Here is a 16,987-nt window from a genome sequence, read left to right as displayed (position 1 = left end):
TTTAAGCATACTTTAGTATACGTGTAATATATTAAAATATATATTTTCTGCTTGGGAGAGAGAAGAGATTGAGGGGGGGGAGAGAGAGAGCGAGAGAGAGAGAAGATGGAGGGAGGGAGGGGAGAGCGAAAAAGAGGGAGGGAGGTGGATAAGGTTCTCTGCTGCAGTAATCAACACTATTCTGGGAGAGGCGGAGTGTGGTGCCCAATTTCACACTCCGGTTGCTTAACAGTTTTGCTGTTGAGTGGCTCTGTCCCAGACTTCCCAGTAGTAAACTCTCTACCTTTTAAAAAACACACCATTCAGCAGAGGAAAACGTCTCCCAAACACGCACGCGCACACACACACACCTTTGAACATTTCACAACCTGCAATGTGACACAGAGAGCACTTAATTCCAGGTGCTTTTGTGTTTGAATACAAGAGCGAAGAATGACATCAACGTGTGGATGGACATTGGATGAACTACAATTAGGAAGCATAAAGGCGACTAATTTTTCTGATGCATTTCAACAGTTTTAAGAGCACTAAAATGTACACTAACATCACAGCACACTTCGCTCCATATGCAGACCCACAAAACAACTCCACTCAGTGGTCTTTGAAACAGGGTATCCCAAACTTTATTTTCTGTGTCAGAAGTGTACCATGTAGAGTAATCACAGTTAGTGTAGTTTCTTCCTATTCTTTTGTGCAACACAAAGAAAAAAACACAGACGACATCAACAAAATAAGACAAATTCATGATGTTCTATCAATTATAACCAAACAAAATCAAACAAAAAGACAAAACAAATAGCAAACTAAACCCTGTAAAAGAGAGACAGCAAGGAAATGACAGATCGAGAGGGTAAGGTTCAGTGAAAGTTAAAGAGGAGAGAGAGAGCTAAAGAGTGAGAAAGAGGGAATGCAAGGAGGGAAAAGAAAGAGAGAAAGTGAAATATATTAGAACCCTGAAAAACGACAGTCCATCTGAGCAGCGGGGGGTGGTGGTGTAAATCAGATGACACACCTCAAGTACCAACAGGCAGACAGACAGACAGACACTCAACAGGGACAGAGACAGATAGGCATGTACAGTACCATTGGCAGACTAAATAGCCTTGGTTTCTCAAATGGCTGCCTCGCCTGGTTCACCAACTACTTCTCAGATAGAGTTCAATGTGTCAAATCGGAGGGCCTGTTGTCTGGACCTCTGGCAGTCTCTATGGGGGTGCCACAGGGTTCAATTCTCGGGCCGACTCTATTCTCTGTGTATATCAATGATGTCGCTCTTGCTGCTGGTGACTCTCAGATCCACCTCTACGCAGACGACACCATTTTGTATACATCTGGCCCTTCATTGGACACTGTGTTAACAAACCTCCAAACGAGCTTCAATGCCATACAACACTCCTTCTGTAGCCTCCAATTGCTCTTAAACGCTAGTAAAACTAAATGCATCCTCTTCAATCGAACGCTGCTTGCACCCGCCCGCCCGACTAGAATCACTACTCTCGGCGGGTCTGACTTAGAATATGTGGACAACTACAAATACCTAGGTGTCTGGTTAGACCGTAAACTCTACTTCCAGACTCACATTAAGCATCTCCAATCCAAAGTTAAATCTAGAATCGGCTTCTTATTTCACAACAAAGCCTCCTTCACTCATGCTGCATACATGCCCTCGTAAAACTGACTATCCTACCGATCCTTGACTTCGGCGATGTCATTTACAAAATAGCCTCCAACACTCTACCTAGTAAATTGGATGTAGTCTATCACAGTGCCATCCGTTTTGTCACCAAAGCCCCATATACTACCCACCATTGTGACCTGTATGCTCTCGTTGGCTGGCCCTCACTACATATTCGACGCCAAACCCACTGGCTCCAGGTCATCTATAAATCACTGCTAGGCAAATCCCCACCTTATCTTAGCTCATTGGTCACCATAGCAACACCCACCCATAGTATGCGCTCCAGCAAGTATATCTCACTGGTCATCCCCAAAGCCAACACCTCCTTTGGCCGCCATTCCTTCCAGTTCTCTGCTGCCAATGACTGGAACGAACTGCAAAAATCTCTGAAGCTGGAGACTCTTATCTCCCTCACTAACTTTAAGCATCAGTTGTCAGAGCAGCTTACCGATCACTGCACCTGTACACAGCCCATCTGTAATTAGCCCAACGAACTACCTAATCTCCATATTGTTATTTATTTTGCTCATTTGCACCCCAGTATCTCTATTTGCACATCATCTTCTGCACATCTATCACTCTAGCGTTAATACTAAATTGTAATTATTTTGCACTATGGCCTATTTATTGCCTTACCTTCATATGTTATTACATTTGCACACACTGTATATAGATTTTCTATTTTTCTATTGTGTTATTGACTGTACGTTTTTGTTTATCCCATATGTAACTCTGTTTTGTTGTTGTTTTTATCGCACTGCTTTGCTTTATCTTGGCCAGGTCGCAGTTGTAAATGAGAAGTTGTTCTCAACTGGCCTACCTGGTTAAATAAAGGTTAAATAAAAAATAAAAATAAACCAGCCAGTCAGAGAGACAGATGGGTGGACATACCAGGTTGACCGACAGACCGACAGACAGACAGACAGATCTTGAGATGAAGAAGGAATCCACCCCGCAATGAAGAATATCTAAGACGAAACACTGCTCAGCACGGAAGGAACAGAGAGAGAGAGAGCAAAACAAGCATTTAAGCAAATTACTTCTCTAAAAAGGCAATATTTGTCATTCTTGAGTTTAGTGAGGGTTTTAAAATAAATATGTAGAATTCTCTAAGATATGTGGAGGTATCAGACCTCTCTCTGGTAAACAATGTACAGTATATACATATGATCTCTTCAATGACAAAATAGCCTTTGATGTACATAGTTCTCTTACACTGTCAAATAATACAACCAGCTATGTCATTATTAGCAAGCAGTGTCTTTTGTACAAATACCCATGCAACTCCCTTAAGATACGTAACTCGTTAAGTTCTCAACCTCATTTAACAACAGCAGATATTGCCTTTTTTAATTTAATGTGCAAGTTACCAAATACATCATTCAACTTAAAATAAAACATTAGGTTCTAGTACATGAAAAAAAAAATCTAAATCTATACAACATTCAAACCTCTGTCAACATCAACGAATGGGATACTGCTTAGTATATACAGACATGTTATCATTCATGCACAGTGTGAACAAGTAGCACATTAATTAACAATTATCATTCCGAAATATGGACATGGCATGGTAGGGGTGGGGGGGTAGAGGACACAGAGAGATGCTGCACAGTCACAATGTAGACACACACTATAGCGACACATGCTGGGCAGGAGAAGTCCTTGTGCTTCACTGCACCAGTACACAATGTATGGCTGTACTTCACATGTTCGTCTTTCTCCTCCTCCTCCTCCTCTTCTTCTTTTCATTTGTTTTGTAGTTGGTTAACTTGATATTAGGGTTTGAGGAAAGGTCTTTTTTAGTATTTCATTGTCATAGTAACCTTTTCAGATCAGAGAAAGGTCATAATGTATAATCACGTAACAGCAGGGTCATCATCAGCACATTAGCAATGTCATCCTTTTCATTAGAAACATGGGAACCAGTGCAATGTTTTTCCTTCAATTCGAAACATCAACCCATCACCACGAAATGTGAATGTTTTTATATACATTTCTCATTAGAAATGTTCTGTTTAGGTAAAACAATATCAAGGCTTTTAGTACCGCAGAGGGATGTTTTTGGTGTTGTTAAGAAATGTCAGTGTGTTAGAAAACACACTACTATTCTGGCTAAGCTGTTACTGGAGTTTCCATTAGAAATAGCTCCCTTTGGCAAAAGAGGAGTAAACTGCATTTGGCTTCCATATAAGTACTTTAATCTAGAACCTTCTCAGGGGCTGCAAATTCTGTGGTGAGAAATGACAAGAACAAGACAAAATCTTGCTATGTTTATAATTTTCTAAACCAAACTACAACTATGATTACTTTTACTTCATTATTACGTTACACATCAAGTATAGTGTATAAAACAAACTCAGTAGGAAACTCAGGGTATTCATCAAATAATGTGGACCGTCTTCCTCTACCACACACTGATTGACCTGCCTGATGTGGCTGAACTGGACGTGTAGTAACAGTCTTGAATGTAAACCCTTATATCTGGAGTCTGGCAGTAAGGTGGATTAAAAAGATTGCATCATTAAGACAAAAGCCTTTACCTCAGAAAAGAGAAAATACTCAGTCAATGTATTTCTCACCAGCTTCACTTTGAACTTCTGTAAAATGTCCGTATAGTGCTACTGCATTATAGGAACGGTTTAATCTACACTTCTGTCCACCATTACAATTGATGTATTTTATGTTTAAGATATTGTTTAATGAAATATTCAATTTAATGTTAAAAAAATTAAGATGTGCAGCTCAATGGAGAGAGAAAGAGGGAGAGGGTTTAGTGTTGAGGGCGGGTTTAGGATAGGGGCGAAGGGTAAAGGTTTAAGTTTCTGGTTAGGGTTAGTGGTTAAGAATTGACTGTAGAGCCCCTGAGGACTGGGACTGATAAAAAGACCAGTCAGGTAGGAGCTAAGACACACAGACGGAGAGAAAGAGCCAATGGGAGAGGCTGCTGAAAGATGTGTAGCCAATGGATGGAGCTAATGCAGAGGGTGATACAGTATGGTCTCTGCATTCTATTGCAATTTGAATCAAGCATGGTGGTGATGAAACTCCCATTGACTAAACTGGAAATGCGATCTTGGGATAGTTTTGAAAATTATCATTTAAGTTGACAACGAGTTATCTGATAGTTAAAATGGTAACGCTGGCCATTCAATCACGATACGGCCTTAAAGGTAAAATTATGCTAAACTCCTGTAACACAACTACATCTACAGCAAGATAAAAGAACAGAGGAAACCTAATCAGATTTTCTACTGGGGATCAAACTGAGGGTCAGAAGGTGGTGAGCAGCTCTTGCAGCCAGGCCCTAACTGAGATTTATTAAGACTAACACACAGAGAAGAGGCTTTCTTCAAAAGTAGCTGTTACTCCCCCCACTATGTTTGACAACAGCTGTATCTTTTTTTCTTTTGTTTTGATGTTCATGCATATACATATCAATAATGATGGTCGGGGAATTTAATGATTTCACTCAGATGTCTAGTGTTTAGTTTGAAACAAGCGCCAGATGTGGACGATGCTGTTTCTGTAGGGCTGCTGGGTAGTAAGAGACATGACAAACAGCTCCCTCTTCAGGACAGGAGGACACGCGCACACACACACACACACACACACACACACACACACACACACACACACACACACACACACACACACACACACACACACACACACACACACACACACACACACACACACACACACACACACACACACACACACACACACACACTGGTATTCTACAGACTTCAGAGAGGTCTCTGTCCCAACGTTGACAGGCCGCTCCTCGCCTGAACAACCAGTCTCATCCTGTAAGCACTAGGGGGGGATCTTTCACTTCTTAAAAGGGAGAAAGGGTGGGGTGGGTCGGGGTTATTAATGACAAGAGGAAAACTTTTTTCACTGCTGCTGTTGCTTCCTTCTTGTCTCCGGTTAGCTCTTCTAGGGCTTTCTTAAGTTTGTAGCTGTTTAGAAGGCCTTGAAGTGGCAGTAGACCTCCAGCGAGGAGAACACAATGTACAGCAGCCACAGGCTGACAAACAGCATGGTGGTCAGTATCTTGGGAGTCCGCGGACCCCCCAGCTCGCCGCCGATCGAAGGTCGCCGCCGGTACATCAGCACTCCCACGCAGATGAATGCGAAGATGGTGAAGAGGGTGACGGAGAAGGCCAGGCTCCCCGGGTCTACCTTGAAGTCGTTGCCCTTGGAGTTGTGGTAGATGGCGGCGATGGACCAGGCAACGCCGATGCCCAGGAACACGTTGACCGCGTTGCTGCCCGTCACGTTGCCGATGGATGCATCAGCATACTGGTCCTGGATGGCTGCGACCTTACTGGCAAAGGTGTCTGGGGGAAAGGGGAGAAGGGGATGGAGGGGAGGAGGGTGGAGGTTAAAGGTAAGTGTTATGTGTGTGATTCAATAAGGATTGGGGAAAGGTTATTGGATTGGGTGAATGAATGGTTATGGGGAAGAGGGTGTGGGTGAAGGGTGACAGGCAAAACAAAAAAGCTAAATATTAATTCAAAGTCTAGAGAACACTGAACAGCATTGTTTCATAAGACATTATTCAATATAATGTCTGCAGACTATAATCGGGGAGCAAAATTGGCACTGTTGCAGTGACAGGACCTCTGTCTCAGCAGAAGTCTTCTGTCTGGGTCTCTTTCCCCCAGACCCAGATCAATACCTGAGGCAAACACAATCTTCTCCATAAATGGTCGTCTATGTGTCTGGATTTAACTAGTCTGCTCTAGGAACAACAGCAGCCCAGCAGGAAGAGACCATTCAATCTCTGGAGAGGAGCCAGCCGTTTATGCTAAGTTGCAGTTACCTTGCCAGGAGAAAATGCTTCCATAGAAAGTCAGGGAACCTAGTCTAATGTTTAAGATGTCTTTCATTGGCAAGTGACACAGCACTCTGTTTTATTCCCCTTTCTGTCCCTCAGTCCTTCCTCACTTCCTTTGTGCACCCCTTCCCTTTAATTTTCCTGGCGCCCGAGAGAGAGCGAGAGAGGCCAGGTTGAGACAAAGTACTCCTCAGGGTCACTCCATTCACTGAGCTGGCATCAGGCTCTAGCCAGCTGGACATAATGCCATGGTCATTGGCCCCGAGTGGCACTATTCACTGGGAATCTAGCTCTGCTGACTTCAACATGGCACAAGACGGGCACCGACATGGGCAAAAAAGTGTGGACGTTACTGGACTACAATAGTGAATACAGTAGCTGTGGTTGATTTAGAACAGATGCTGAGCAATGACCTTTATTATCCATCGCTTCACAAAAAAGCTTAGTTCTGCTTGAAACAAGAAAACACAGACCGACACACAGACACCGGTCTGAGAGCTGTAATGTGTAACTGAGGAAGATTTATCACTTAAAAGTAATCAATCTCTGGTCCAGTGACTGGATAGTACTCACAGGTACTTGTCCCTTGATCCCATGCCTGCCGACTGGCCACTCTGGCCTTGCACTGAGCTGGAAAACCACTGGACCAAGACCCAGGAAGAAATATGATTGAAAAACATAAAATAAATGTATAACCCATTTTGAATGTTAGATCATTTTGTGCATCTCTGAGTGATGTTCTATCACACGATGCAAAACTCGTCATACCGGCTGTATTTCTTTCTGCTTGAATGGCGATTAGCTCAAATTCACATGAAAACATGAAATTACCCTGGGAAGTATACAGCTACAGTGCATTCGGAAAGTATTCAGACCCTTGACTTTTTCCACATTTTGTTACATTACAGCCTTATTCTAAAATTGATTAAATATATTTTTTCCCTCATCCATCCACACACAATACCCCATAATGACAAAGCAAAAACTGGTTTTTAGAAAGTTTAGCAAATTGATTAATTCAAGAAAACGGAAATATCACATTTACATAAGTATTCAGACCCTTTAATCAATACTTTGTTGAAGCAGCGATTACAGCCTTGAGTCTTCTTAGGTATGACGCTACAAGTTTGGCACACCTGTATTTGGGGAGTTTCTCCCATTCTTCTCTGCCGATCCTCTCAAGCTCTGTCAGGTTGGATGGGGATCGTCGCTGCAAAGCTATTTTCTGGTCTCTCCAGAGATGTTCGATCAGGTTCAAGTCAAGGCTCTAGCTGGGCCACTCAAGGACATTCAGAGACTTGTCCCGAAGCCACTCCTGCGTTGTCTTGGCTGTGTGCTTAGGGTCGTTGTCCTGTTGGAAGGTGAACCTTCGCCCCTGTCTGAGGTCCTGAGCACTCTGGAGCAGGTTTTCATCAATGATCTCTCTGTACTTTGCTCCGTTCATCTTTCCCTCGATCCTGACTAGTCTCCCAGTCCCTGCCACTGAAAAACATCCCCACAGCATGATGCTGCCACCACCATGCTTCACCGTAGGAATGGTGCCAGATTTCCTCCAGACGTGACGCTTGGCATTCAGGCCAAAGAGTTCAATCTTGGTTTCATCAGACCAGAGAATCTTGTTTCTCATGGTCTGAGAGTCTTTAGGTGCCTTTTGGCAAACTCCAAGCGGGCTGTCATGTGCCTTTTACTGAGGAGTGGCTTCCATTTGGCCACTCTACCATAAAGGCCTGATTGGTGGAATGCTGCAGAGATGGTTGTCCTTCTGGAAGGTTCTCCCATCTCCACAGAGGAACTCTAGAGCTCTGTCAGAGTGACCATCGGGTTCTTGTTCACCTCCCTGACCAAGGCTCTTCTCCCCCGATTGATCAGTTTGGCTGGGCGACCAGCTCTAGGAAGAGTCTTGGTGGTTCCAAACTTCTTCTATTTAAGAATGATGGTGGCCACTGTGTTTTGGGGGACCTTCAATGCTGCAGAAATGTTTTGGTACCCTTCCCCAGATCTGTGCCTTGACACAATCCTGTCTCAGAGCTCTACGACAATTCATTCAACCTCATGGCTTGGTTTTTGCTCTGACATGCACTGTCAACTGTGGGACCTTATATAGACAGGTGTGTGCCTTTCCAAATCATGTCCAATCAATTGAATTTACCACAGGTGGACTCCTATCAAGTTGTAGAAACATCTGAAGGATGATCAATGAAAACAGCATGCACCTGAGCTCAATTTCAATTATCATATCAAAGGGTCTGAATATTTATGTAAATACATTTTAATTTTTTATTAATTTGCTAAGATTTCTAAAATCCTGTTTTCGCTTTGTCGTTATGGGGTATTGTGAGTAAATTGATGAAAAAATACAATTTAATCAATTTTAGAATAAGGCTGTAACATAACAAAATGTGGAAAAAGTCAAGGGGTCTGAATACTTTCCGAATGCGCTCTACGTACAGAGTCATGAAGCAGCCATCTACACTACAGTTTAACTGTAAGTTACATTTCTGCTACAAGATATTAGTTTATTTAAAAAATATCTCTCACCTCTATCTCTTTCTGTCTCTCTGACTCTTTCTGAATAAATTGATTGGTTAAATGAGAGCAATCACTTCTTCTGGCCCTTTTATTGTTCAAGGACAGCTCTTCTTATTTCTTGTGTGTTTTTGTTCTACCTTGTTATTTTTTGTATTACATTGTTGGGGTTAGAGCTTGCAAGAAAGTCCTTTCACTGTTCTTGTGCATGTGACATTAAAACTCGCAATGTCTTCAATCTTCTCTGTACAGAGATAGTGTGGTGTGTTTAGACATCTGTGAGAGAGCGAGAGAGCTGCAGTACAGTAGACTGATCCAGGCGTTGGCAGTGCAGCAGGATTTGTGCGGCAGGCTGGACAAAAGGCTCTTTCGCTGATGTAGAACAGACAGGAGTTGCCTTGTAAATGTCTGCACTGATCATCATACTGCGCATCTTTACTGAGAAGGGAAGGGAAGGAGGAATGGATGGAGGGGAGGAAGGGAAGAATGGAGGGAGGGGAGGGGATAGAGGGATGGAGGGAGGGAGGGAGGGAGGGAGGGAGGGAGGGAAGGGAGGGAGGGGAGGGGAGGGGCAGTGTGTGGTGCTCTGACTCTGGGAACGCCGCAGCCTCACAGTTCTCGACAACACAAACCAGAGCATCTATATAAGGGAAATGCACGCAAGCACACACACAACAGGGTGGGGACTACTGCAGCTACCCTTTGGACTCCGATATGGGAGGGGGATTTGTGTAGCAAGGAGTGTATGACTGTAGGAGATGGAGGCAGAGTCTAGAATGGCACAGTATGTCCTGTCAGATGAAATAGAGGGATTGTTTGTCCCTGCATGGTGTGTGTGTGTGCTCGTGCGTGCGCTGTGTCCAACCCCAGGCAGTGGTTTCCAGCACTGCCACATGCATACCCACACACACACTGCAGTCCACTTTGCGGCTGTGATTGTGTAAGGATAGAGAGCAGTGTGTGAGGGCAGATAGAACGTCTCTGTGTGACTGTGCTGTCCTTCTTATTGCTCCTCTCTATCCTACACCACATATTCAATCTCCTCTGCCCTATCAAGAGCCTGTACAGTTAAACCTGGGTCCTCTCTACCGCCAAGAAAATTGCTTTTCTAAAGCAGATAGAAAAAGGTATAAGCTCCTGCCGTCTGAGCACTGTTTTATACCTCCCAGTTCCATCTCTATGATAAGAGCTTGACTGCTAATCACTTCCTGGCTGTGACATCACACAGTCACAGTGGAGACTGTTATCTTTGACAAGCCCTACAATCACCAGCCATTTAACTGCCTACCACACATCTGCTGCTCTCTCCGGTCCTATTAACATGCAGCAACAGCCTCTCTCTGCCGCAGCTGCCTCTAATGGCTATATCAGTTACTATGGCAATTAGGCCTCCATGCCCTTGTCCGTCGCTGCTGTCCCTTCCTGACAAAGCCAGGAGGAAGTGATGCTGATGATGTCACATCCTGTGTGCTGGGGGTGTTCTCACATGAATCGATGCTCCCACACTCCTACTATCCAATCATGGTTTTAGTGAGTCAGGAAGGACAGTGGAGAGCTTCTCTTTTCTCTAGATGTGTTAGGACTGACTGTGACTGTGCACCCCATAACCTATCCACACCTCCATGATAAATGTCATGCTCACGCCTACAGATGGACGTCTTGGTTGGATCTCCCATTCTATCAACCATTGGCTGTTTGCCTAGTAAGGCCCTATAGAGGAGCAGTCCATAGCATTAGAAACAACTACATGTACAGTAGGTTCGTGGAAATAGCAAGACATGTTTAAACGTCCCTCTACCTGCACTGATAAAAAACAGGGAGCGACTTTCACTAAATACCCAGTCGTTTTTCATAACACCTTCAAAGTGTATCAACCTAGCACAGAGAGAGTTCGAACCAGAAAGACTCCACTTTGTGAAGTAGTAAACGTCAACACAGAGGTGGCGGTGCTAATTGGCCAGAGAGAGGGACGTGACAACAGATGGACCTATATTTAGACCTGCCGCTTTCTGAGGAAAGTCTCGAAAGAAGAGGCTCGCTGTCTTAACTTCTGACACATATTCAGATGTGTGTGTGTGTGCGTGTGTGTGAGCCCAGGAGGGCAGTGTGCCAGCAGTATGCCTGGGAAGGGTTGTTCAACACTTTCCCTACAGTCCTATTAATTAACCATACATTAGCAAAGCCACATGTAGGATGGAAAACACCCTTGAGACCAATGTACTTTTTGGTGTTCTGTATATACAGTACAAGGGTAACTTTTGTATTGCATGACTAAATGCAGAGATTTACAGTTGAAGTAAATCTCCAACCTAAGTTTACATACACTTAGGTTGGAGTCATTAAAACGTGTTTTTCAACCACTCCACAAATTTCTTGATAACAAACTATAGTTTTGGCAAGTCGGTTAGGACATCTACTTTGTGCATAACACAATTTTTCCCACAATTGTTCACAGACAGATTATTTCACTTATAATTCACTGTATCACAATTCCAGTGGGTCAGAAGTTTACATACACTAAGTTGACTGTGCCTTTAAACAGCTTGGAAAATTCCAGAAAATTATGTCATGGCTTTAGAAGCTTCTGATTGTAGGTGTACCTGGAGGTGTACCTGAGGATCTATTTCAAGGCCTACCTTCAAACTCAGTGCCTCTATGCTTGACATCATGGGAAAATCAAAAGAAATCAGCCAAGACCTCAGAAAAGAAATTGTAGACCTCCACAAGTCTGGTTCATCCTTGGGAGCAATTTCCAAATGCCTGAATGTACCACGTTCATCTGTACAAACAATAGTACGCAAGTATAAACACCATGGGACCACGCAGCCGTCATACCGCTCAGGAAGGAGACGCGTTCTGTCTCCTAGAGATGAACGTACTTTGGTGTGAAAAGTGCAAATCAATCCCAGAACAACAGCAAAGGACCTTGTGAAGATGCTGGAGGTAACAGGTACAAAAGTATCTATATCCACAGTAAAAACGAGTCCTATATCGACATAACCTGAAAGGCCGCTCAGCAAGGAAGAAGCCACTGCTCCAAAACCGCCATAAAAAAGCCAGACTACGGTTTGCAACTGCACATGGGGACAAATATCGTACTTTTTGGAGAAATGTCCTCTGGTCTGATGAAACAAAAATAGAACTGTTTGGTCATAATGACCATCGTTATGTTTGGAGGAAAAAGGTGGTTGCTTGCAAGCCGAAGAACACCATCCCAACCATGAAGCACGGGGGTGGCAGTATCATGCTGTGGGGGTGCTTTGCTGCAGGAGGGACTGGTGCACTTCACAAATTTGGCATCATGAGGAAGGAAAATTATGTGGATATATTGAAGCAACATCTCAAGACATCAGTCAGGAAGTTAAAGCTTGGTCGCAAATGGGTCTTCCAAATGGACAATGACCCCAAGCATACTTCCAAATTTGTGGCAAAATGGCTTAAGGACAACAAAGTCAAGGTATTGGAGTGGCCATCACAAAGCCCTGACCTCAATCCTATAGAACATTTGTGGGCACAACTGAAAAAGCGTTTGCAAGCACGTTGCTAACCTGACTCAGTTACACCAGCTCTGTCAGGAAGAATGGGCCAAAATTCCCCCAACTTATTGTGGGAAGCTTGTGGAAGGCTACCCGAAACGTTTGACCCAAGTTAAACAATTTAAAGGCAATGCTACCAAATACTAATTGAGTGTATGTAAACTTCTGACCCACTGGGAATGTGATGAAAGAAATAAAAGCTGAAATAAATCATTCTCTCTACTATTATTCTGATATTTCACATTCTTAAAATAAAGTGGTGATCCTAACTGACCTAAGACAGGGAATATTTACTAGGATTAAATGTCAGGAATTGTGAAAAACTGAGTTTAAATGTATTTGGCTATGTAGCTCAGTTGGTAGAGCATGGCGTTTGCAACGCCAGGGTTGTGGGTTCGATAAAATAATGTATGCGCTAACTGTAAGTCGCTCTGGATAAGAGCGTCTGCTAAATGACTAAAATGTAAATGTAATGTGTATGTAAACTTCCGACTTCAACTGTACATATTCTCCTTAGTGTGCTCTTTATCATACTCCATTTATTTCGAAATACTCACACATGCACGCACACACACTCACTCACATGCACACGAACACAAACCCACAGACACAGACGCGCTCGCGCACGTGCACGCACGCACCACACACACACACACACAAACACACACTCACACACAATCTGACCTCCCTCTATGTTACTTTTATTTGGGCTGCTGATGTTCTTCTCCGGCTCACTAACCATGACAAACGATGTAAATATATATATATATGTTTATATGTACACTACCGTTCAAAAGTTTGGGGTCACTTAGAAATGTCCTTGTTTAAAAAATAAACTAAAATAATTGTCCATTAAAATAACATCAAATTGATCAGAAATACAGTGTAGACATTGTTAATGTTGTAAATGGCTATTGTAGCTGGAAACTGCTGATTTTTTATGGAATATCTACATAGGCGTACAGAGGCCCATTATCAGCAACCATCAGTCCTGTGTTCTAATGGCACGTTGTGTTTTCTAATCCAAGTTTATCATTTTAAAAGGCTAATTGATCATTAGAAAAACTTTTGCAATTATGTTAGCACAGCTGAAAACTGTGAAGCAAAGAAGCAATAAAACTGGCCTTCTTAAGACTAGTTGAGTATCTGGAGCATCAGCAATTGTGGGTTCGATTACAGACTCAAAATGTACTACACCCTTGTGAGAAGGGAGTAGTACACAGCGTTGTACGAGATCTTCAGTTTCTTGGCAATTTCTCGCATGGAATAGCCTTCATTTCTCAGAACAAGAATAGACTGATGAGTTTCAGAAGAAAGTTATTTGTTTCTGGCCATTTTGAGCCTGTAATCGAACCCACAATTGCTGATGCTCCAGATACTCAACTAGTCTCCAGAAGGCCAAATATTCCGTATTGATTGACCTTCATGTCTTATTGTTGGTGCTGTCATCTTCAGGACAGGAATACCGGCTTACTTAACGGAGGAATAAACACACATGTTCATCGTTGGTGTTTCAACCAGAACGCGGGAAAATGCCCTTTGTTTATTTTCGCACATGCGCAGTTGTACATCTCTCATAGGGCATAACTGTACCAGTGTAAGAACACAATTTATAGCATATTAGTCTATATGTTAACACCCCCACTTGCTCTTATACTGTACAAGTCGTATTCAACCTAACTATCAACACATTTAGCTTACAGTTATACATCTCACAAATGTCAGTTTACATTCCAAACATATAACCCAAGAATTTTTCATTTTTGAATTTTTCACTTAACATTTCTTTTACACTTGTGAGTGAGTCACTATCACTAGCAGCGATAATTAGATCATCGACCCAAATTATCAAAATGATCCTTTCTGTTGCAGTTTGTTTGTTGTAAACACAGTGATCAGCTGGGTTCTGTGTAAAACCATTTTCACTAAGGTGATCATGCAACATTTTGTTCCAGTTCCTTCCTGACTGTTTCAGGCCGTACAGTGACTTGTTCAGTTTGCAGACTAGTTGCTCACCTGTATCTGACCTGACTTCAAAACCCTCTGGTTGCTCCATGTACACTTCACAGTCAATAGGAGCATGTAGATATGCTGTTTTGACATCCATCTGATGTAACTCTAAGTCATACTGAGCTGCTAGCTGCATCAAACAACGTACTGATGTCATATTTGCAGTTGGAGAAAAAGTCTCCTTATAGTCTATTCCTGCCACTTGACTATATCCCTTTGCAACATATCTTGCCTTGTATGTCTCAGTCTCATCTGAATTGTTTTTGACCGCATAGACCCACCTGCCCCCACTGCATTTTTACCCTCTGGCAGTGTGGTCAATGTGAATGTATCATTTTCCCTAAGGGAATCCATCTCCTCCTTCATAGCAGTAGCCCAAATCTCTGATTTTGGTGAAATCATTGCTTCTTTGAAGGTTTGTGGTGCATTGCACATTACTCTGTAGCAGTAGTCAACACTAGGTGGTATCTGGTCATCACACTTCACTTTACACTCATAGTCTTTTAAGTACTGTGGCTTCTTCCTCTCTCTGTCTGGATAGCGTGGACTCTGACTATCTGAAGTCTCGATTTGCACATCTTGTGTCTCTTCGAATTTTGATCTGCCATCTTGGCTTTTGGCATGGGGGATTGAAATCTCTCCCCACGAAGATCATCACTCATTTCCAAATCTGTCTGAGTTTGGCGTTCGACTACACCTTTTGTAACGAACTTGACTAATCTGTTTTTAAGAACTTTTCCAGTGTCTGGGTAGTAGACTAGGTATGCTGGACTATTTTTATCATACCCGACAAAAATACCCTTTTCACATCTTGAGTCCAACTTTTTCTTGTTCTGTCTGTATGCATAGCAAACAGATCCAAATTCTTTCATCTTTGAAAGATCAGGCTTTCTCCCAGTAAACATGTAGTGTGGAGTCTGTCCTACACGCTTATTGTAACACCTATTGCGAATTACTGCAGCAGTCATTACAGCATATGTCCACAATTTCTTTGGTAGGTTGCTCTCAAGTAGCATGCATCTTGCCATTTCAAACAGTGTTCTCCAATTTCTCTCAGCGGTCCCATTTTGATGGGGTGAGTAAGGGGCTGAAGTTTCATGTCTTATGGCATTCTTACTGAGCAGTGACTGGAACTCTTTGGCTGTGTACTCTGTGCCATTATCTGACCTGACACACTTTATTTTTCCATAAGGGGCCACATCAGCAATAAACTTCTCAGTAGCTTTTACAGTATCACTTTTTGCTTTTAGGAAATACACAAAAACTGCCCCTGAATAATCATCCGTAAATGCTAGAGTATATCTGAACCCATCTTTCGCCTCTGGCTCAATAGGGCCAGCCAAATCAGTGTGCACAAGCTCAAGAGCTGCTTTTGCCTTTTCATCAGGCTCTCTGTTTCTGCTCTGAACAAATTTTCCCTGTGTGCAGATTTCACAGTTGAGGGTAGATTTGTCAATCTTACCTGTGATTTTCATTCCCTCTGTCACATTTTCTAACTTTGACACATCCTCAAAATTACAGTGGCCAAGAATTTTGTGCCATGTGTGAATATCATAGCACCCATGACATCCATCATCATTTTCATCACTTACAGTGTTAAGATAGTAAAGTCTATCGTACTCCTCGATGTCAAAAAGTGGTACCGTTCTTGTGGATGAGCTTGTTACACCCCTGTCGAAAGTTGACTGAAGCTCCGTTGGCTGTCGCTGCTTTAACAGAGAAAATGTCCTGTGGAAACGACGGCACGTACAGCGCCTTCGTCAGCGTTGTTTTCACCCGACGACCCGTGTTGTCTCTCAGGTAAACCTCCGCTGCACCTCTCCTCTCCGCGACACCATTCGTTCTTGTTCCATCAGCCAGCTCCACGGAATGTTTTTCCGGTTTGAAAGTCTCGTCAAACTCCTTAAACTTCCCGATGTCCGTGACTATATGTGACGTTGCTCCCGTATCAACCATCAGCCCTTTATGTTTCAGTCCACGAAGCTGACAGTCACTTATTTTGAATGCAAATGTGTGGCCTTCAGCATCTGTGTGGCCTTCAGTCTCTGTAAGTAAGCATTTCACTGTAATGTCTGCACTTGTTGTATTCGGCGCATGTGACCAATAAAATTTGATTTGATTTGATTTGATTTGATCTGTTGCTTGTTTCACATTGTCTCTTCTTTTTCGTCTGCAATTTGCGTCAGTATGAGTGGAGCGCTTGCAAAAACTACACCACTGTCTCCGTTCTCTGTGCTCTCCAGTAACAGTACATTCCCGGGCCTTGTGCCCTTTCTGGCCACAGTTGAAGCAGGTTATCTCGGTCCCTTTATCTCTTCCTCTTGGCCAGCTAACTTTATTGTTACTTGCCTTCATCACGTTGTCGTCAGTGGAAATGGCGCTAAACTTCTC

General features: G+C 43.0%; 1 protein-coding gene across 4 annotated transcripts in view; it reads right to left on the bottom strand.

The window, feature by feature from the left end:
• Positions 1-5,356: 5,356 nt before the first annotated feature.
• The window catches only part of LOC121572000 (sodium/calcium exchanger 1-like), a 207,035-nt gene continuing 195,404 nt past the window's right edge, over positions 5,357-16,987 (bottom strand). For all 4 annotated transcript variants that reach the window (XM_045216031.1, XM_045216084.1, XM_045216053.1 and 1 more), the window contains one exon: positions 5,357-6,024. In XM_045216031.1, the coding sequence (XP_045071966.1) occupies positions 5,648-6,024 (377 nt within the window). In that variant the 3' untranslated portion in view covers positions 5,357-5,647. The remainder of the gene's footprint in view (positions 6,025-16,987) is intronic.

Source organism: Coregonus clupeaformis, chromosome 1, assembly GCF_020615455.1.
Source record: "Coregonus clupeaformis isolate EN_2021a chromosome 1, ASM2061545v1, whole genome shotgun sequence".
Classification (NCBI taxonomy): Eukaryota; Metazoa; Chordata; class Actinopteri; order Salmoniformes; family Salmonidae; genus Coregonus; species Coregonus clupeaformis.
The sequence above is the reverse complement of the archived record's forward strand: the minus strand, read 5'-3'. Positions and strand labels throughout refer to the sequence as shown.